The 21383-nt window shown below is 45.9% G+C and overlaps 1 protein-coding gene across 9 annotated transcripts in view; it reads left to right on the top strand.

Annotated features, from left to right (window-relative positions):
* The window catches only part of LOC129546404 (cationic amino acid transporter 3-like), a 29227-nt gene that overhangs the window by 3821 nt on the left and 4023 nt on the right, over window positions 1–21383 (top strand). Inside the window, exons 2-13 of one of the 9 annotated variants that reach the window (XM_088830795.1) lie at window positions 1876–2008; window positions 4364–4762; window positions 5770–5928; window positions 6871–7048; window positions 7226–7338; window positions 7507–7729; window positions 7899–8038; window positions 8140–8242; window positions 15099–15277; window positions 15476–15642; window positions 15913–16021; window positions 21222–21380. In XM_088830795.1, the coding sequence (XP_088686921.1) occupies window positions 4393–4762; window positions 5770–5928; window positions 6871–7048; window positions 7226–7338; window positions 7507–7729; window positions 7899–8038; window positions 8140–8242; window positions 15099–15277; window positions 15476–15642; window positions 15913–16021; window positions 21222–21380 (1900 nt within the window). In that variant the 5' untranslated portion in view covers window positions 1876–2008; window positions 4364–4392. Of the gene's footprint in view, window positions 1–1875; window positions 2013–4179; window positions 4322–4363; window positions 4763–4864; window positions 4886–5769; window positions 5929–6870; window positions 7049–7225; window positions 7339–7506; window positions 7730–7898; window positions 8039–8139; window positions 8243–15098; window positions 15278–15475; window positions 15643–15912; window positions 16022–16173; window positions 16407–21221; window positions 21381–21383 lie in introns of those variants that run through there. The other 8 variants (XM_088830796.1, XM_088830794.1, XM_088830797.1 and 5 more) reach the window with 8 other exon arrangements.

Raw genomic sequence — 21383 nt, 5'->3', positions numbered from 1 at the left:
GGAAATCTACTGGTCCAAGGCACAGTGACGAATTCATGTCAGAAACAGGATGCATGGGGGAGGGGGCAGAAGGCAAGAGAGAGAGAGCGAGATGAAGAAGTGTTTGCCTCTGAGACAGAAAAGAGGCAGGAGAGGGGGCACAGATGTGAGGACTAACATTCTGAAGACTCGGGGAGGGGACAGGGCCGGGGGGGCAGGTTATCAACTGTGAATCTCAGGTCACAGTGACTCAACATCAACGTAAAATATTCACGTGCAATGTAAATACAAAGCACCCAAACTCAGCAATGGTTATAGAATTGAGTAATAATTTCAGACACTTTAGGAAGTACATGAAAATGAAGAGGTGTTGGTATTTGAGAGACAGAGGTCAGACAGCAGGGAAGTTAGGGAAGGGGTGATGATCGGGACACTCACTTGGAAACACAGGGTAACTGTTGAGTGAAAAAGGAAAAAGAAGAGGAATCTGAACGTACCTCCGACAGTTACCACAGTCCCCGTGAGATGAATTAAAAACCTGGGGAATTATGTTGGAAAGATGGGAGGGTGGGGAGAAAGCAGCAGAGGCGGACCTGAGTGACTCTCTCATGAATCGTATCAGGAAGAGAGTGCCTGTCAGTTGGGGTTGTCTATTGGGCTTCCCTGGTGCATCAGTGGTAACGAAGCTGCCTGCCATCGCAGGAGACGTGAGTTTGACCCCTGGGACAGGAAGATCCCCTAAAGGAGGAAATGGCAACCCACTCCAGTATTCTTGCCTGGGAAACCACATGGACAGAGGAACCTGGCAGGTTATAGTCCATGGGGCCACAAAAGAGTCAGACACGACTGAATGACTAAACAACAAGAAAATTCTATACAATGTGATGTCAGACATGCCATTCTCATGGCTTAAGTCTCTGTCTTTACATTATTTTAAACTCTGTATGTTTTCTCCTATTATATTGCAGTTGTTTAAAAAAGATTTTTGTAAAACCAGTGTGGAATTTTTTCAGTGTAAGATATGTGAGCTGGATCCCAAATGTCCTGCTGTTGTCAAAGAGGGGCGTGCGCCTTACTGCTAAATCCCTAATGCCCATTCTAGATGTTTCATTTTTTAAAATTTAGATCTCACTTACTGGCTGCTTCAATTTGAACTATTTTCTTTTCACTTTATTGAAGTATAGTTGATTTACAGTGTTCAGATAATTTCTTCTGTACAGCAAAGTGACTCAGATATACATATATATTGATATATTCTTTTCAATGACTGTTTATCACAAGATATTGATTATAGTTTCCTGTGCTATACAGTAGGATCTTATTGTTTATCTATATATAATAGTTTGCATGTGCTAATCCCAAATTCCCAGTCCTTCCTTCTCCCTCTCCCTTGGCCATCATATGTCTGGTCTCTGTATCTGTGAGTCTCTGTTTCATAGATAGGTTCATTTGGGTTGTAGTTTAGATTCCACATATAAGTGATATCATATGGTATTTGTCTTTCTCTTTCTGACTTACTTCACTAACTATGATAAGCTCTAGGTCCATACTGCTGCATATCATTGGTTCATTTTTCATGGCTGAGTAGTATTCCACTGTATGCATGCACGAATATACATATATGTGTGTATATATATATATATTTGTTGTTGTTTAGTCACTCAGTTGTGTCTGGCTCTTTTGTGACCCCATGGACTACAGCCTGCCAGGCTCTTCTGTCCATGGGATTACCCAGGTGAGAATACTGGAGTGGTTTGCCATCTGCTTCTCCAGGAGATCTTCCTGACCCAGGGATCGAACTGGGAACACCTGCATTGCAGGCAGATTCTTTATGTCTGAGCCTCCAGGGAAGCCCTTGTCATATTGTTGAAGCATTTAAACTTTATTGCTCTTGAGGCAGATCATCTTGTCCTCTATCCTCCTGGGTTCTTTGTCTGGAGCCTGCAAAGAAGACACACGAAGGGCAGATGAGCAGAAGAAAGAAGTACATCTACAACTATCCTCCTATTTACATTTCCTGAGGAACAAGGCGGGTGAGGTCCAGGCTCGATATTTACAACCAGACTTCTGTTTGCACTTGGAGATGGAAATGACAGGAACAGGGTAAATAGCTGGACTTTGCCTGCTGTGGACACGTTACTATAACAATCACGGCAGGGACAGAAAGGGGCTAAACCCTGTGTGTGTAAAAGATCAAGAGGTCCCATATTTTCTGTCTTTGGGGCACTGAACATGCACAGAAATTCTCTCTGGGGGGGCAAAAAGATGGAGCCCCATCCCATAAAAGGTGATGTCCAGGACCCCACAGGCCTGTGTGCTGGAATCCATCTAGAAAAAAAAGCGGCACACACCTGTCAGGGAGGATCCTAGAGCAGGTCAGGTAATTGGCCAAGGTAAACAAAGATGGAAAGAACTGCCCTGCCTAGGCGATTTAACAGTCTCTTTACGGGGCTCCTCCTCCTTCGGGAGGACGCCCACAGCCTTTCTCTTGGGTGTGAGCTCTGCCTGGCTTCTGTCTTAACTAAACAAACCTCCTCTGCGTGCTCCCCCACGACTGAGCTGTGTCTCCAGTAATGCACTTTTACCATATTTTTAGTTTTTGCCTCCTGGAGAAATGATTTTTTTTTTTTTTTTTTTACTGGGGACTAGAGCCAGGAGAACCTTGTTTCTAGTTTCTAGCCCCCAATGGACTGGTTACTAGGAGTCCTGGTTTTCATCCAGCTACTCAAGCCCAATTCTTGGGCAGAGAACTAAGTCAACGCTCACAGCTGTCTCTCTCTCTCCAACATCATTTGGGGCTGGAACCCGGGATTCCAAGGTAAACTGCAGTCTCCCCCAACTCTGGCTGGAGACCTCTGACTTTCTCTCCCACGAGGACTTGCTCTCACTCTCTGCTTTGCTCTCTCTCCAAGACCTGCAGGCCCTGATCTAGGTCCGCTCAATGAAGGAGCCCCAGCTATCTTTTTCTTGCCCCTCTCCCCGTTTCTCTCATTCTGCCTAAAAGACAGCTCCCAACCTGCCCCCAACCCAAGCAGAGCTTCCTCATCAATTTTGGGAGAACAGCGCCCGGAGTTAAAGCTCAGCAGCTACCACCACCGCCAGCAAATTGCTCCCACTTTGTTGGAGCTGCTGTTTAGTCGCTAAGTCATGGGCGACTCTTTGTGACCCTGTGGATTGTAGCCCGCCAGGCTCTTCTGTCCATGAGATTCTCCAGGCAAGGATACTGGAGTGGGTTTCCATTCCCTTCTCTGGGGCATCTTCCCTACCCAGGAATTGAACCTGGGTCTCTTGCACTGCAGGCAGATTCTTTACTCTCTGGGCCCCCAGGGAAGCTCAACCCGGGAGGATTCCCTTTGAAAGTCAGATGGGCCAAGAAAGGGAAAACTCAGGTTTGCTTTAACAATGTCTGGCCTTTATTTAAGTTGGGGGTTGGAAAGTGGCCTAAAACTTAGGTCTCTAGATTACAATGCTATCTTACAATTAGATCTTTGTTGTCACAAAATGGGAAAATGGACTGCGGTTAACTCTCCTGACATTCTAAAGGACCCCCTTCTAACTTCTCCCAGCTCTCAGGGGGACCCAAGCTTCCCACTCCCGTTGTTGCTTAGTCACTCAGTCCTGTCTGACTCCTTGCGATCCCTTTGACTGTAGCCTGCCAGGCTCCAGGTTTCCTTACTCCTTCAGATTCTGTAATTTTAAGGCACTGTATTTGTAAAAAGGAAAATTTCTAACCATCATCTGACAACATACGGTTGCCACAAACCTTCAATTTTTTTTGAAAAGGCTGTATATTGAGTCACAATAAATGGATGTATGTTTGTGCTTATACATGTACATTTGAGTAGTTAAGAGAGAGAGAAAGCATTTCCTGAGTCTGCGGGTCTTAATTGCCTTCAGTTGAAGACAATCCAGGGATTTCTCTCAATGGCAAAGAGTCCACCTGCCAATGCAGGAGACACAGGAGACTCAGGTTTGATCCCTGGGTTGGGAAGATTGTGTAGAAGAGATCATGGCAACCCACTCCAGAATTCTTGCCTGGAGAATCCCATGACAGGGGAGCCTGGTGGGCTGTAGTCCACAGGGTCTCAAAGAGTCAGACAGGACTGAGCACAGACACACACCAAACAATCCATATTCCAAGTGGCACATTTTGGGGGAGACCTAATCCTCTCCACCTCACTTCTCTTTAAAAAGCCTTTCCGGTAACTCTGAAACATGTTAGAAGATTTCTTTGTGTTTGAAGACACCAAAGCTCAGAGGTGGAGACCTTGTCCCAAGTGTCCTTCTACCACCTGCCCCTCACACTCCATTGCTCCGTGGAATTGGACTCCCAGGGCCAAGGGCGAGTGGACCTTGCTGAGGGCTTTGTGTCTTGTTCCCTCAGCAGGTCACAGCTCCTCAGCTCCATCCAGGATGTGGTGTCAGGATCTCCACCAGTTCAGTCAGAAGCTGGTCCGCAGGCGGCCCCTGGAGCGCAGCGAGGATTCTGAGAGTCCCACGGCTCCTCTGAACACCCTGAAGCTGGTGGCCTTCGGTGTGGCCAGCACCCTGGGGGCCGGCGTGTACATCCTGGTGGGAGAAGTGGCCATGTTCATTGCTGGGCCAGCGATCGTCGTCTCCTTCTTGCTGGCCGCCGTGTCTTCTGTGTTGTCTGGGCTCTGCTATGCCGAGTTTGGGACACGGGTCTCGTGGACTGGTTCTGTGTATCTCTACAGCTACATCAGCATGGGAGAACTGTGGGCTTTCGTCACTGCCTGGAACCTCATACTGTCCTATGTCGTTGGTGAGGGGATAGGTGGGGGGTAGGTGTGGGGCTGAAGTTCGGGAGACCAGGAGCGGGCATTTGAGTCTTCAGTCGTGCATGAGAACTGCGTCACCCACTCTGTGAGGGGAGGAGGGAAATAACGTAAGGAAAAGTCCGCAAGTTCATTCTTCTCAGCTCTCCCCTGCTTTCCTTAAATGATGGACCAAGAACCCAGATGGAAAGGGAAGTGTAGGGAGTGGGTGAGAGGGCAGCGTGGCCCTCAGGCTCATCCCCTCACCATACTGAAGTCTCTGCTTAGCTGTTGCCTTCATGGAGTTTCCATTAGCATTTGAACTAAAATTTTAATCCTCATCACCCAGACCTCTTGCTCCCACTTCCCTGTTTTCTTGCATAACTTTGATCTCCCAATAACATTAATAGTTGACCTATTTTAGAATTATCTGGGTCTATTTTCCCCACCCCATGAAAAGAAGCTCTTTGAGATTTGGTATTTTATATTTTTTCCCCCAACATACATGACTTTGTGTATTTGTTGTTGTTTTTCGGTCACTAAATTGTGTCTGACTCTTTGCAACCCCATGGGCTACAGCACACCAGGCTCCTCTGTCCACTATCTCCTGGAATTTGCTCAGACTCATGTTCAATGAGTGGCAATGCTGTCCAACCATCTCATCCTCTGCAGCTCCCTTCTCCTTTTACCTTCAATCTTTCCATGTTGGACACCTTCTGACCTGGGGGGCTCCTCTTCAGACATCATAACTTTTTGCCTTTTCATGCTGTCCATGGGGTCCTACTGGCAAGAATACTGGAGTGGGTTGCCATTTCCTTCTCCAGGGTTCCACATTTTGTCAGAACTCTTCGCTGTGACCCGTCCGTCTTGAGTGGTCCTGCATGGCATGGCTCATAGTTTTATTGAGCTATGCTAGCCCTTCACCCTGACGAGGCTGTGATCCATGAAGGGGTCTTGTTGTATGGGGGATCCAATTTATATTTGTCAATGAATGTTCCTTCTTATTCTGCTGCAGTCACGGGCAGCGTGGCCAGGGCCTGGAGCATCGCCTTCGACAGCCTGATTGGGAACCACATCTTTCAGGCCTTAGAGGGAACTTTCTCTCCATATATGCCCTACTACCTGGCCAAGTATCCAGACTTTGTCGCCCTGTCCCTGGTGCTGTTGCTCACGGGTGAGACAGGGATCCAAGTTGGGATGGGAAGACTGGGATGCAGGGCGGCGGGGGAACTAGGGTGGGAAAGGCATGAGGTGGCAGAACTGTGGGAACTAGAAATTAGGGTCTGTGATACGCAAGACAGGAAGTCGAGACGTAGACCGTCATTTCCCACCCTTGGCATTACTGACCTTCTAGGCTGAAACAGCCTTTGGTGTTGGGGGCTGACCCGTGCACTGCAGGATTTTGTTAATCAATCACTGTTCAGGTGTGTAGCATCTTTGGACTTCATTCACTAAACACCTGTGATTCGTATTTCCCAAACTGTGACAATCGGGATGTCTCCAGACATTGCCAAATGTCCCTTGGGGACCAAAATCACCCCCCAGCTGAGAATCATTTACTTAGAGTGACAAGTTTCATCCTCTGTACTGAGATTTTTTTCAATTGGGAGGAAATTAACATAGCATAAAATTATCCATTTTATTATTTTTCCTTAGCCTTACTGATATATAATTGACATACAACATTATATAAACTGAAGGTGAACATCATGATGATTTGATAGATGTGTATATTATGTGACTGGAGTAGGAAATGGCAACGCATTCCAGTAATCTTGCCTGGAAAATTCCATGGACAGAGGAGCCTGGCAGGCTACAGTCCATGGAGTCTCAAGGGGTTGGACACGACTGAGCGACTGAGTCCATACTATATAATAAAGGCCACAGTAAGAAACTAACCGTGTTAAAGTAGGCAGTTGAGTGGTACTTATGGCATTCAAGACGTATAATGATCACCTTCATCTAGCTTCAGACATTTCCATCACAGCAGAGCAGTGACAGTCTATCCATCTTAACCTCACAGCCACCTAACCCCTGGCAACCACTGGTCTGCTTTCTGTGTCTGTGGGTTTGATTTGGTTATCTTGGAATGTCTCACATTCCATCTTTCCCACAGGAGTACTGGTTCTGGGAGCTCGTGAGTCAGTGCTGGTTGGAAAAATATCCACAGGCATCAACCTTCTGGTCCTCAGCTTCATCATCGTCTCTGGCTTCATTAAGGGAGACCCGCACAACTGGAAGCTCACGGAACAGGACTACACGTTGAACACGTCTGCATCCAGTGACATCTATAGGTCAGGAGGGTGCTCCTGGTCCTTGTCATGCTCGTGGGGGCTGGAGCAGAGCTGGGGACCCGGCGGGGACTAAAGAGATCTGGGCTGGTGGATCTGGATAACGAGGTCCTGGAGCCCAGGGGTTGTGGGATTAACTGTGAAGTCCAGTGGTCTTTCTTGCTTCTTCTCTCACTGTAGCTTGGGCCCTCTGGGTTCTGGAGGGTTTGTGCCCTTCGACTATGATGGAATTCTCCACGGTGCAGCTCTATGTTTCTACTCGTTTGTGGGTTTTGATGACATTGTCACTAAAGGTAACAGGGTCATTTTGTGTCCCATCAGGGGAGTGGGCTGCCCTCGAGCATAGGAGTTGATAGAAGATTTTTGAAAGCTTTTAAAAGCTTTTCAAAGTTCAAGAGGAAAGTGGTTTTTGTGCTGTGCTTTAGTGTTTTCCTAACCCGAGACGTTTACCTGCCCTTCAGGGGAAGAAGCCCCAAATCCTCATCGCTCCATCCTCATCAGCATCGTGACCACGGTCTTCATCTGCTTTTTGGCGTATTTTGGTGTCTCAGCGACTCTCACCCTCATGGTACCCTACTACCAGATTCAGCCTGACAGCCCCTTTCCGCAGGCTTTCCTCCACGTTGGGTGGGGCCCTGCCAGATATGTCGTGGCTGTTGGCATCCTCTGTTTTCTTTTATACAGGTCAGTGTCAAGGCTTTCTCTCCGTGAACTGTCAGATGCTCAGGTGTTTCAGCCCCTGGGATTGAGAGATGAGAGGGAAAGACCCCTTAACCCAGGTAGACTAGGGAGCCAAAGCCCTGGTCTCTCCTGCTTCTCAACATCCCACCTGTGTTCCCACCGTCCCTTCCAGACTCCAGAGCTCCTTGTTCCCCGTGCCTCAGGTGATCCAGGAAATGGCAGAGGACGGGCTCCTTTTCCGAGGACTTGCCCGGACCCATGCCCGCACGAAGACCCCCATCATGGCCACTGTGTCCTCTGGAATTCTCGCAGGTGAGCCTCAGAACCCACTCCTCCTTTGATACTGTCCTTATCTGGGTGCGTCCAGTGGTTTCTCACTGCCGGCCCCCACCTTGCTCGTGCCCTCGTTCTAGGGATCATGGCGCTGCTCTTTGAGTTCAGTAATCTGGTGGACCTCATGTCGATTGGACACCTGCTGGTTTACTCCCTGGTGGCATTTTTTGTCCTTGTCCTCAGGTGAGACTCCACTGCGCCCTGACTGGGGCTCTTACGTTCCCAAAGTCTGAATGGCAGTTCATCCTCTTCAGCTTTTTAAAAATTTATTTATTTTAATTGGAGGCTAATTACTTTACAGTATTGTAGTGTTTTTTGCCATACATTGACATGAATCAGCCATGGATGTACATGTGTTCCCCATCCTGAACCCCCCTCCCACCTCCCTCCCCATCACACGTCTCTGGGTCATCCCAGTGCACCAGCCCCGAGTGCCCTGTCTCATGCATCAAACCTGGACTGGTGATCTGTTTCACATATGATAATATACGTGTTTCAGTGCTATTCTCTCAGATCATCCCACCCTCGCCTTCTCCCACAGAGTCCAAAAGACTGTTCTATACATCTGTGTCTCTTTTGCTGTCTCGCATACAGGGTTATCGTTATCATCTTTCTAAATTCCATATATGTGCGTTAGTATACTGTATTGGTGTTTTTCTTTCTGGCTTACTTCACTCTGTATAATAGGCTCCAGCCATCTGGTCCTGGGCTTTTGTTTGCTGGAAGATTTCTGATTACAGTTTTGATTTCTGTGCTTGTGATGAGTCTGTTAAGATTTTCTATTTCTTCCTGGTTCAGTTTTGGAAAGTTATACTTTTCTAAGAATTTGCCCATTTCTTCCAAGCTGTCCATTTTATTGGCATATAGTTACTGATAGTAGTCTCTTATGATCCTTTGTCTTTCTGTGTTGTCTGCTGTGATTTCTCCATTTTCATTTCTAATTTTGTTAATTTGATTCTTCTCCCTTTGTTTCTTGATGAGTCTGGCTAATGTTTTGTCAATGCTATTTATCTTCTCAAAGAAGCAGCTTTTAGCTTTGTTGATTTTTGCTATTTTCTCTTTTGTTTCTTTTGCATTTATTTCTGCTCTAATTTTTAAGATTTCTTTCCTTCTACTAACCCTGGAGTTCTTAATTTCTTCCTTTTCTAGTTGCTTTAGGTGTACAGTTAGGTTATTTATTTGACTTTTTTCTTGTTTCTTGCGGTAAGCCTGTATTGCTATGAACCTTCCCCTTAGCACTGCTTTTACAGTGTTCCATAGGTTTGGGGTTAGAGTTAGGGTTGTTGTGTTTTCATTTTCATTCATTCCTAAGCATATTTTGATTTCCTTTTTTATTTTTTCTATGATTTGTTGGTTATTCAGGAACGTATTGTTTAACCTCCATATGTTGGGATTTTAATAGTTTTTTTTTTTCTAGTAATTGACATCTAATCTTACTGCATTGTGGTCAGAAAAGATGCTTGGAATGATTTCAATTTTTTTAAATTTACCAACGCTAGATTTTATGGCCCAGGATGTGATCTATCCTGGAGAAGTTTCCGTGTGCACTTGAGAAAAGCCGAAATTCATTGTTTGGGGGTGAAATGTCCTATAGATATCAATTAGGTCTAACTGGTCCATTGTGTCATTTAAAGTTTGTGTTTCCTTGCTAATTTTCTGTTTAGTTGATCTATCCATATGTATGGGTGGGGTATTAAAGTCTCCCACTATTATTGTGTTATTGTTAATTTCCCCTTTCATACTTATCAACATTTCCCTTACATACTGTGGTGCTCCTATGTTGGGTGCATATATATTTATAATTGTTATCTCTTCTTCTTGAATTGATCCTTTGACCACTTTGTAGTGTCTGTCTTTGTCTGTTTTCACAGCCTTTATTTTAAAGTCTATTTTATCTGATATGAGTATTGCTACTCCTGCTTTTTTTTTTTTTTTTGGTCTCCATTTGCATGAAATATCTTTTTCCAGCCCTTCCCTGTCAGTCTGTAGGTGTCCCTCGTTTCGAGGTGGGTCTCTTGTAGGCAGCATGTATGGGGGTCTTGGTTTTGTGTCCATTCAGCCAGTCTTCGTCTTTTGGTTGGGGCATTCAACCCATTTATATTTAAGGTAATTACTGATAAGTATGATCCCGTTGCCATTTACTTTGTTGTTTTGGGTTTGAGTTTTTCACCCTTTCTGTGTTTCCTGTCTAGAGAAGATCCTGTAGCATTGTTGAAGAGCTGGTTTCATGGTGCTGAATTCTCTCAGCTTTTGATTGTCTGTAAAGCTTTTGATTTCTCCTTCATATTTGAATGAGATCCTTGCTGGGTACAGACATCTGGGTTATAGGTTTTTCTCTTTCATCAGTTTAAGTATGCCCTGCCATTCCCTCCTAGACTGAAGAGTTTCTATTGAAAGATCAGCTGTTATCCTTATGGGAATCCCTTTGTGTGTTATTTGTTGTTTTTCCCTTGCTGCTTTTAATATTTGTCCTTTGTGCTTGATCTTTGTTAATTTGATTAATATGTGTCTTGGGTGTTTCACCTTGCATTTATCCTGTTTGGGACTCTCTGGGTTTCTTGGACTTGGGTGACTATTTCCTTCCCCATTTTAGGGAAGTTTTCAACTATTATCTCCTTAAGTATTTTCTCACGCCCTTTCTTTTTGTCTTCTTCTTCTGGGACTCCTATGATTTGAATGTTGGGGAGTTTCACACTGTCCCAGACGTCCCTGAGGTTGTCCTAATTTCTTTTAATTCTTTTTTCCTCTTTTCTTCATTTATTTCTACCATTATATCTTCTACCTCACTTATCTTATCTTCTGCCTCCGTTATTCTACTGTTGGCTCCCTCTAGAGTGTTTTTTATCTGCATTATTCATTATTGATTGACTCTTTTATTTCTTCTAGGTCCTTGTTAAACATTTCTTGCATCTTCTCAATCCTTGTCTCCAGGCTATTTATCTGTAACTCCATTTTGGTTTCAAGATTTTGGTTCATTTTGACTATCATTATTCTGAATTCTTTTTCAGGTAGACTCCCTATTTCCTCCTCTTTTGTTTGGTTTGGTGGGCTTTTATCATGTTCCTTTACCTGGTGAGTATTTCTCTGCCTTTTCATATTATTTAGATAGCTATTTTTCGGGTGACCTTTCTGTATTCTGGCAGTTTGTGGTTCCTCTTTATTGTGGAGGTTCCTCCCTGTGGGTGGGGTTGGACGAGTGGCTTGTCAAGGTTTCCTGGTTAGGGAAGCTTGCGTCAGTGTTCTGGTGGGTGGTGTTGGATTTCTTCTCTCTGGAGTGCAATGAAGTGTCCAGTAGTGAGTTTTGAGATATCTATGGGTTTGGTGTGACTTTGGGCAGCCTGTATATTGAAGCTCAGGGCCATGTTCCTGCGTTGTTGGAGAATGTGTGTGGTATGTCTTGCTCTGGAACTTGCTGGCTCTTGGGTGTTGCTTGGTTTAAGTGTAGGTATGGAGGCTTTTGGATGATCTCTTATCAATTAATGTTCCCTGGAATCGGGAGTTCTCTGGTGTTCTCGGGTTTGGGGGTTAAGCCTCCTGCCTCTGGTTTTCAGTCTTATTCTTATAGTAGCCTCAAGACTTCTCCATCCAAACAGCACTGATGATAAAACTTCTAGGTTAGTGGTGAAAAGATTCTCCACAGTGAGGGACACCCAGAGAGGTTCACAGAGTTACATGGAGAAGAGAAGAGGGAGGAGGGAGACAGAGGTGGCCAGGAGGAGAAGAGGGGGAATCTAAAGGGGAGAGAGCAAGCTGGCCAGTGATCACTTCCCTGTGTGCTCTCCACAGTCCGGACCCCGCAGAGAGGTTCACGGAGTTACACAGAGAAGAGAAGAGGGAGGAGGATAGAGAGGTGGCCAGGAGGAGAAGAGGGGGAGTCAGAAGGGGAGAGACAGATCCAGCCAGTAATCAGTTCCCTAAGTGGAACATTCTGAAAGAGATGGGAATCCCAGACCACCTGACCTGCCTCTTGAGAAACCTGTATGCAGGTCAGGAAGCAACAGTTAGAACTGGACATGGAACAACAGACTGGTTCCAAATAGGAAAAGGAGTACGTCAAGGTTGTATATTGTCACCTTGCTTATTTAACTTATATGCAGAGTACATCATGAGGAACGCTGGGCTGGAAGAAGCACAAGCTGGAATCAAGATTGCTGGGAGAAATATCAATAACCTCAGATATGCAGATGACACCACCCTGAGGGCAGAAAGTGAAGAGGAACTCAAAAGCCTCTTGATGAAAGTGAAAGAGGAGAGTGAAAAGGTTGGCTTGAAGCTCAACATTCAGAAAACAAAGATCATGGCATCTGGTCCCATCACTTCATGGGAAATAGATGGAAAAACAGTGGAAACAGTGTCAGACTTTATTTTTTGGGGCTCCAAAATCACTGCAGATGCTGACTGCAGCCATGAAATTAAAAGACACTTGCCCCTTGGAAGGAAAGTTATGCCCAACCTAGATAGCGTATTAAAAAGCAGAGACATTACTTTGCCAACGAAGGTCTGTCTAGTCAAGGCAATGGTTTTTCCCGTGGTCATGTATGGATGTGAGAGTTGGACTGTGAAGAAGGCTGATGGCCGAAGAATCGATGCTTTTGAACTGTGGTGTTGGAGAAGACTCTTGAGAGTCCCTTATACTGCAAGGAGATCCAACCAGTCCATTCTAAGGGAGATCAATCCTGGATGTTCATTGGAAGGACTGATGCTAAAGCTGAAGCTGCAATACTTTGGCCACCTCATGCGACGAGTTGACTCACTGGAAAAGACTCTGATGCTGGGAAAGGTTGGGGGCGGGAGGAGAAGGGGACGACCGAGAATGAGATGGCTGGATGGCATCACCGACTCTGTGGACATGAGTTTGAGTGAACTCCGGGAGTTGGTGGTGGACAGGGAGGCCTGGCGTGCTGTGATTCATGGGGTCACGGAGAGTCGGACACGACTGAGTGACTGAACTGAACTGAACTGAACTGAAGTGTTCTCCACAGCCTGGAACACACACAGAGACTCACAGAGTTGGGTAGAGAAGAGAAGGGGGAGGGAGGAGATAGAGGCGACCTGGTGGAGAAAAGGGAGAGTCAAAAGGGGGAGGGAGCAGTCAGGCCAGTGATCGCACTCCCAAGTAAGAATGGGTGCTGAAGATTGAATTCTTAAAGGTACAAAATTGATAACAAATACCATAAAGCAAAGATTAAAAATCTAGAGTAGAGGTTAGACTCTCAAAAATACACTATTAAAAAAACAAAACAAAATCACAAAATTATAAAATATATATATGAAGTTTGCTTTAAAAATAGTGTACTTTTTTTGCAAGGTGATAGTAGGTTATAAAAATGAAAATTAAAGAGGTAATAGATGACTTTAAAAAAAAGGAAAAAAAAAATTTTTAAATTAAAAAAAAATGATAATAGTGAAAATATATCTAGGAATTTCTCTGGAGCTGTTGCGGGCAGTGTGGGGTCAGCTCAGTTTCAGATAGTTCCTTGTTCCAGCTTGTATTTCTCAAGATCTATGGGCCCCTTCCAATGTAGTCGGCGTTAACTACAGGGATTTTAATCTGTTGCACCTGTCACTTCCAAAGCGGTTCCGTCTGTCTATTTAGCTTCTGTTTCCTGGTCTCTTCAGTGTCTAATTTCTGACCTGACACAAGGGGGCGACGGTGGTCTCTTGTTTAGGTTCACTTGTTCAGTCGTGCTGTGGGGAGGGAGGAACACTGGAAACAAATATCACTGGCGTGTGTGGGCAGTGCTCGCAGTGTCTCAGCCACACTGGGTTTGCCCCCGCTCATGGCGTGTGTGCTTTCCTAGTCTACACTGCTCAGGCTTCAGGTTGCTCTGCAGGAAGTGGGCCCTGGGTTGCGTGCACTTCCCAGGTCTAAGCTGCTCAGGTTCAGGTTCTTGGGTACTCCACAAAGGCGCAGACTCGGTTGGGCCTGTGTTTTGTGCCCTTCCGTGGTCCGAGCAGCTCAGGCAACCAGGTGCTTGACGAGCGCACTCTCCCAGGTGCAGTGCGTCTTATCACCTCCCCGGTCCCAGCCGCTCAGGTTCTGGGGCACGCCCATCTCCTGCTCCCTGTGTGTCTCTTCTGGGGAGCTGATCTCTGGCTGCGACCCTCCTGGCAGATGTCAACCGCCCAGAATCTCGGGAAGTCTTGGTTAGAAACTGGAAGCCTGCTCTCAGTTGGTAGGGGATGCCCTCTCTGGGGCCAAGTTTGCCCCTTTCCAGCTCTGGCTGCTACCCGCCTGCCCCCTGCCTCTGGCGGGGGATGGGCTGGTCCACAGCCTACTAGCTCTCCTCTGGTATTAGTTCAGTCCTTTGTTCTGTGAGCGGGAGGCAGTGCCTTAGCTTAGGGCTTTTCACGGGATAGTTCTCTCTCTCCCCCCTCACCCCGCTATCCCACAGTTTAGGCTGCTATCTCACATTAGCTCCCTCAGATTGCCCTCGGGGCATCCAGGCCCGGTCCTTACCTTAAGCAATGCAGCCCGCTGCTCCCCGTTCAGCCCCTGCTTGCTGGTGGCGGATGCGAGCATCTTGGGTACTTCTCCGCTGGGAGTTGACGTTAAGGACATAATCTGTGGCTTTTATTTATTTATTTTTCCTCCTGGTTATGTTGCCCTCTGAGATTCCAAAACTCCCCACAGACCTGCCGGTGAGAGGGTTTCCTGATGTTTGGAAACTTCTCTTTTAAGAATCCCTTCCCGGGATGTATCTCCGTCCCTAACTATTTTGTCTCTCTTTTTATCTTTTATATTTTTTCCTGCCTCCTTTCAAAGACAACGGCCTGCTTTTCTGGGTGGCTGATGTCCTCTGTCAGGGTTCAGAAGTTGTCTTGTGGAGTTTGCTCAGCGTTCAAAAGTTGTTTTGATGAATTTGTGGGGGAGAAAGTGGTCTCCCTGTCCTATTCCTCTGCCATCTTAGCCTCCCCCCTTCCCCCTTCAGCCTTCTAAACTCCTGCTCTGCTTAAGGCAGGAAAGTGGTGCATTAGGCTGCCTGTTTTTGAATGAGTAGGGACTGCTTTTAATATTCCTATAGTATCTCTAATTCAGGTACCAGCCAGACTGGAATTTAAGCAAGAATGAGAAAACAGAAGACAAAATTCAGATGAAGCCTCTAGTCAAGGAAATTCCTTTGGAATCTGAACCTGAAGCAGGAACCTCAAAGCCTATCAGCACCACCCCAACCCAGAAATCTGCCCAGATTGGCTATGGATGTGCCTTCCTGCTTGGTGAGCACTGGGACGTCTCTTTGGTCATATTTTGAAGTTGACAGGATGGAGTGAGTGTGTGTATTTTGTCAGTGGAGGAGTCTTGCAGATATGATGGCCCCTCCTGATGTTGGTGGTTTCAGGGAGGGGTGTGACCCGAGGTCCTGGCGTCTTTGTCTTCTGGGTCCAGCCTGTTCTCCTCCACCTTGACCCCTGCAGGTCTCCTGCTGACCCTCCTGAGCCTGGTCCTGGCCCAGTGGCCCAGCCAGGTGTTCTCTGGAGACCCCGGGCTCACAACAGTGGCTGTGCTGCTGCTGCTGCTCATCACCGGGGTCACGGTCATCATCTGGAGGCAGCCGCAGGACCCCTCTCCTCTTCCATTCAGGGTAAGTGAGCTTACGTGTCCAAAGTGTCCACCTTGAGTGAATAAAGTCTGTGACCTTTGACGGCAAAATATCCTTTCCTGGACAGGGAATGAGGGGAGTTACTGAAACCAATGGACTCTCCCTGGTCCACACTCAGTGCTTTGCATACACAGTCTCAGTAGGCACTGAGCACGTAGCCGGAGGAGGACAGGAGTCTCCCAGCCACGTGGGGCAGGGTCTCCCTCTCAGACGTCTGGGCTGTGTTCAGCAATGAACTGACTCTGCCCACAGGTCCCTGCTCTGCCTGTCCTCCCACTGGTCAGCATCTTCGTGAATGTTTACCTGATGATGCAGACGACCTCTGGGACCTGGGCCCTGTTTGGCCTCTGGAATGCCATTGGTAAGTTGCTTTCTGGGATAAAGAGGTTTCTTGAATGACTGAACCCAACTGTTTCTCCCCACACTGTATCAGACGCCATAGGAGCTCTACTGGGCATTTGTAAGTGAGGAGAGCACCTACATTTCCTTCTTACCATCTCATCTCCTTACTAGGATTTCTCATATACTTTGGATATGGGATCCGACACAGCCTGGCAGGGAACAATCATCACCAGTCACCAGCCACCAGCCTCCACCTCCCAGACTCTTGACAAAAACATCCCTGGTGCTGAGTCATCTTACCCACAGGAAGTAGATGCTGCGTGGAATCCCTCCATGCCCTGGAGGATCTGCTGGTTCAAGGGACACTGTGAGCCTCAGTGGACTGTGAAGGTGGAGGCATCTAAAGCCCTGTATTTATTGCTAGTGGACAAAGTGACTGTACCATTGTGCAATTTTTGGTAAACTTTTAAAAGCATACTATATATACTTATAAGTGCATGCTTCATAAGTGTGCAGCAAGATGAATTTTCACAAAGTACCACAATGTAACCAGCAAGTACAGGAAGAAATAAATTATTAATGGGCACATTAGAAACACCTTCTTGTACTTATTTCTAACAAGAACACAGAGACTGCCCCACTGGAAGGAAACTCAGGTAGGACGTATTATGTGCAGAGTTATACTCCAGGGACTTCCCTGGCAGCCCAGTGGCTAAGACTCCAAGCTCCCAGTGCAGGGGGCATGGGCTCGATCCCTGGTTGGGGAACAAAGACCCTGCAAGCCCCATTGTGTAGCCAAAAAAAATTGGTTTAAGAATGACTGACTTCCCTCCCCTCAGTTCAGTTCAGTTCAGTTCAGTTGCTCAGTCGTGTCCGACTCTTTGCGACCCCATGAATCACAGCACGCCAGGCCTCCCTGTCCATCACCAACTCCCGGAGTTCACTCAGACTCATGTCCATCGAGTCGGTGATGCCATCCAGCCATCTCATTCTCTGTTGTCCCTGTCTCCTCCCACCCCCAATCCCTCCCAGCATCAGACTCTTTTCCAGTGAGTCAATTCGTCGCATGAGGTGGTCAAAGTATTGGAGTTTCAGCTTTAGCATCAGTCCTTCCAATGAACACCCAGGACTGATCTCCTTTAGGATAGACTGGTTGGATCTCCTTGGAACCCAAGGGACTCTCAAGAGTCTTCTCCAGCACCACAGTTCAAAAGCATCAATTCTTTGGCTTTCAGCTTTCTTCACAGTCCAATTCTCACATCCATACATGACCACAGGAAAAACCATAGCCTTGACTAGACGGACCTTTGTTGGCAAAGTAATGTCTCTGCTTTTTAATATACTATCTAGGTTGGTCATAACTTTCCTTCCAAGGAATAAGCATCTTTTAATTTCATGGCTGCAATCAGCATCCTCAGTGATTTTGGAGCCCCCAAAAATAAAGTCTGACACTGTTTCCACTGTTTCTCCATCTATTTCCCATGAAGTGACGGGACCACATGCCATGATCTTCGTTTTCTGAATATTGAGCTTCAAGCCAACTTTTTCACTCTCCTCTTTCACTTTCATCGCTTCCCCTTATTAAAATGCAGGTGCACCACACAGGCAAGAGAATCTCCAGATGTAGGTAGGTCACTCAAGCAAGACAGGGTCCCAGGGAAAATAGGAAGTCACCAGGCTTGCAGCAATGGAAAACTGGCCGTGACTTCCTACCTTAACGATTAACCGAGATTGTTTCCCTTTAAACACGGTCATGTCTGAGCAGAACTGTCATGGATGCAAGTCCACCTTCTCCTCAGATCACTGGCTTTCCTGAATAAAGTATCTTTCTTCTTGATGAAAGCTTGCCCATTAATTTATTGTCTGTTGAGCAGCAAGTGGATGAACTTGCATTTGGTTACAAATCTAACTCCGGGTGCAGAATAGTCAATGGGTCCATATGGGTCACCATGTCTCTGAGTTAATATGCTCAGGGCGAATCCTCTATCTTCAAGAGCAAAGAGTGAAAATGGTAATTTATAGTTAGGACGGCCTAATGCTGGAGCCTGGGCTATTGTAGATTTTAAAGGATTTATACCTTTATGGCTTATGTCATTTGTTCAATGGATCTGGTTAGGTAGACTTTATTAAAGCACAGAGAGATTGGAAAATGTGGGAAAAACTAGATACCCAATCTCTGTAAAATCTTGTTGCTGTTGTTCAGTTGCCAAGTCATGTCAGACTCTTTGCGACCTCTAGGATTGCAGCACGTCAGGCTTCCCTGTCCTTCACTATCTCCTAGAGTTTGTTCAAACTCAAGTCTACTTAGTCGGAAACCTCCTGAGAGACTTCTTTATTCTGAGAATTGAAAAATCCAAGATTCTCTTAATTCTTTCAGACAATCAGTAAGCCTGTCTTAGTGATGTTTGTGTTTGCAAAGTCAAGTCTCACCCTTTGCGACCCCATGGACTGTAACCTGCCAGGCTCCGCTGTCTATGGGATTCTCCAGGCAAGAATACTGGAGTGAGTTGCCATTTCCTCTTCCAGGGAAGCTTCCCAACGCAAGGATCAAACTGATGTCTTCTGCTTTGGAAGGCGGATTCTTTACCACTGAACCACTTGGGAAGCCCATGAGAAGGGAGTTACTCATCCTTCTCTTCAAAATGTTCTTTACCCCAAGGGTTAATGTAGATGAGCTGTGAGGGTTGGACAGTGCAGCCTTGGTTCACACACAGTTCAGGCTGAACCATGTATAAGCCAAATTGACCTCTCCTCAATATGAGAAAATTCCATGGATGGAGGAGCCTGGTAGGCTGCAGTCCATGGGGTCGCTAAGGGTAGGACACGACCGAGCGACTTCACTTTCACACATTGGAGAAGGAAATGGCAACCCTCTCCAGTGTTCTTGCCTGGAGAATCCCAGGGACAGGGGAGCCTGGTGGGCTTCCGTCTATGGGGTCACACAGAGTCGGACACGACTGAAGTGACTTAGCAGCAGCAGCAGCAATATGTGAACATTTTCTCCATCACCAGCAGATAAAAATCTGAGAACTCCATGATCCAGCAATTCTACCTCTGAAGATATACCTGGAAGAATTGAAAGCATACTCTGGAAGAGATATTTGTACACCCATGTTCATTGCACCATTATTCTCAATAACTAAAGCATGAGAGCAATCCAAGTGCCCATTGACTGAGAAATAGATGAACCAATGTGGCAAGCACAAATAATAGAGTATTCAGTTCAGTTCAGTTCAGTTGCTCAGTCGTGTCCGACTCTTTGCGACCCCGTGAATCACAGCACGCCAGGCCTCCCTGTCCATCACCAACTCCCAGAGTTCACTCAAACCCATCTCCATCGAGTTGATGATGCCATCCAGCCATCTCATTCTCTGTCGTCCCCTTCTCCTCCTGCCCCCAATCCCTCCCAGCATCAGAGTCTTTTTCCAGTGAGTCAACTCTTCGCATGAGGTGGTCAAAGTAGTGGAGCTTCAGCTTTAGCATCAGTCCTTCCAATGATTTATCATTAAAAAGGAAGGGAATCCTAGTACATGCTACAGCATGAAGGAACCTTGCTCACATTCTTCTAAGTGAAATAAACCTGACAGGAAAGGACAAGTATTCTGTGATTCCACTTAAATGGAGTATCTGGAGTGGTCACATTCATCAAGACAGAGAGGAGAAGGGTAATTTCCAGGAACTGGTGGAGGAGAAATAGCTCAGCTGGAATTCCATCACCTCTACTAGCTTTGTTCATACTGATGCTTCCTAAGGCTCACTTCACTTCACATTCCAGGATGTCTGGCTCTAGGTGAGTGATCACACCATTGTGGTTATCTTGGTCGTGAAGATCTTTTTTGTGTAGTTCTTCTGTGTATTCTCGTCACCTCTTCTTAATATCTTCTGCTTCTGTTAGGTCCATACCATTTCTGTCCTTTATCGTGCCCATCTTTGTATGAAATTTTCCCTTGGTATCTCTTTCTTGGAGAGATCTATAGTCTTTCCCAGTCTATTGTTTTCCTCTATTTCTTTGCATTGATCACTTAGGTAGGCTTTCTTATTTCTCCTTTCTATTCTTTGGAACTCTGCATTCAGATGGATATATCTTTCCTTTTCTCCTTTGCCTTTCTCTTTGTTTCTCAGCTATTTGTAAGGCCTCCTCAGATGACCATTTTGCCTTTTTGCATTTCTTTTTCTTGGGGATAGTTTTGATCACAGCTGTGAAAATGCGGCACTTAATATGCCAGCAAATTTGGAAAACTCAGCAGTGGCCACAGGACTGGAAAAGATCAGTCTTCATTCCAATCCCAAAGAAAGGCAATGCCAAAGAATGTTCAAACTAATGCACAATTGCACTGATCTCACATACTAGCAAAGTAATGCTCAAAATTCTCCAAGCTAGGCTTCAACAGTATGTGAAACAAGAAGTCCAGATGTCAAGTTGGATTTAGAAAAGGCAGAGGAACCAGAGATCAAATTTCCAACATGCATTGGATCACAGAAAAAGCAAGAGAATTCCAGAAAACATCTACTACTGTTTCATTGACTACCTAAAGTCTTTAACTATGTGGATCACAAAAAACTGTGGAAAATTTTTAAAGAGATGGGAATACCAGACCACGTTACCTGCCTCCTGAGAAATATGTATGCAGGTCAAGAAGCAACAGTTAGAATCAGACATGGAACAACAGACTGGTTCCAAATTAGGAAAGAAGTACATCAAGGCTGTATATTGTCACCCTGCTTATTTAACTTATATGCAGAGTACATCAGGTGAAATGCAGAGCTGGAGAAAGCACAAGCTGGAATCAAGATTGCTGGGAGAAATATCAATAACCTCAGATATGCAGATGTCTCCACCCTTATGGCAGAAAGTGAAGAGGAACTAAAGAGCTTCTTGATGAAGGTGAAAGAGGAGAGTGAAAAACCTGGCTTCAAACTCAACATTCAAAAAACAAAGATCATGGCATCAGCCCCATCACTTCATGGCAAATAAATGGGGAAACAATGGAAACAGTGAAAGACTTTATTTTCTTGGTCTCCAAAATCACTGCAGATGGTGACTGCAGTCATTAAATTAAAAGACACTTGCTCCTTGGATGAAAAGGTCTGTGCCCAGAGTCCCACAGAGCCCTGCTCAGCATCAGTATTTTGTAATTTTCCCCCAAAAAATATCCTATGGCACATAGAGCGGTTCAATTTATGTTTGTTAACAAATGTTCCTTCTGCTGCTGCTGTAGCCATTGCAAGTGTGGCCAGGGCCTGGAGTCACACGTTCGACAGCCTGATTGGGAACCACATCTCTCGGATGTTAGAGGGAACTTTCTGTCTGTTTATGCCCTACTTCCTGGCCATGTACCCAGATTTTGTTGCACTGGCCGTGTTTCTGCTTCTCACTGGTA

The sequence above is a fragment of the Moschus berezovskii genome, chromosome 22 (assembly GCF_049115385.1).
Source record: "Moschus berezovskii isolate FMDL1 chromosome 22, NW_MosBer_1.0, whole genome shotgun sequence".
NCBI lineage: Eukaryota > Metazoa > Chordata > Mammalia > Artiodactyla > Moschidae > Moschus > Moschus berezovskii.
This window is presented reverse-complemented; position numbering and strand designations above follow the sequence as displayed.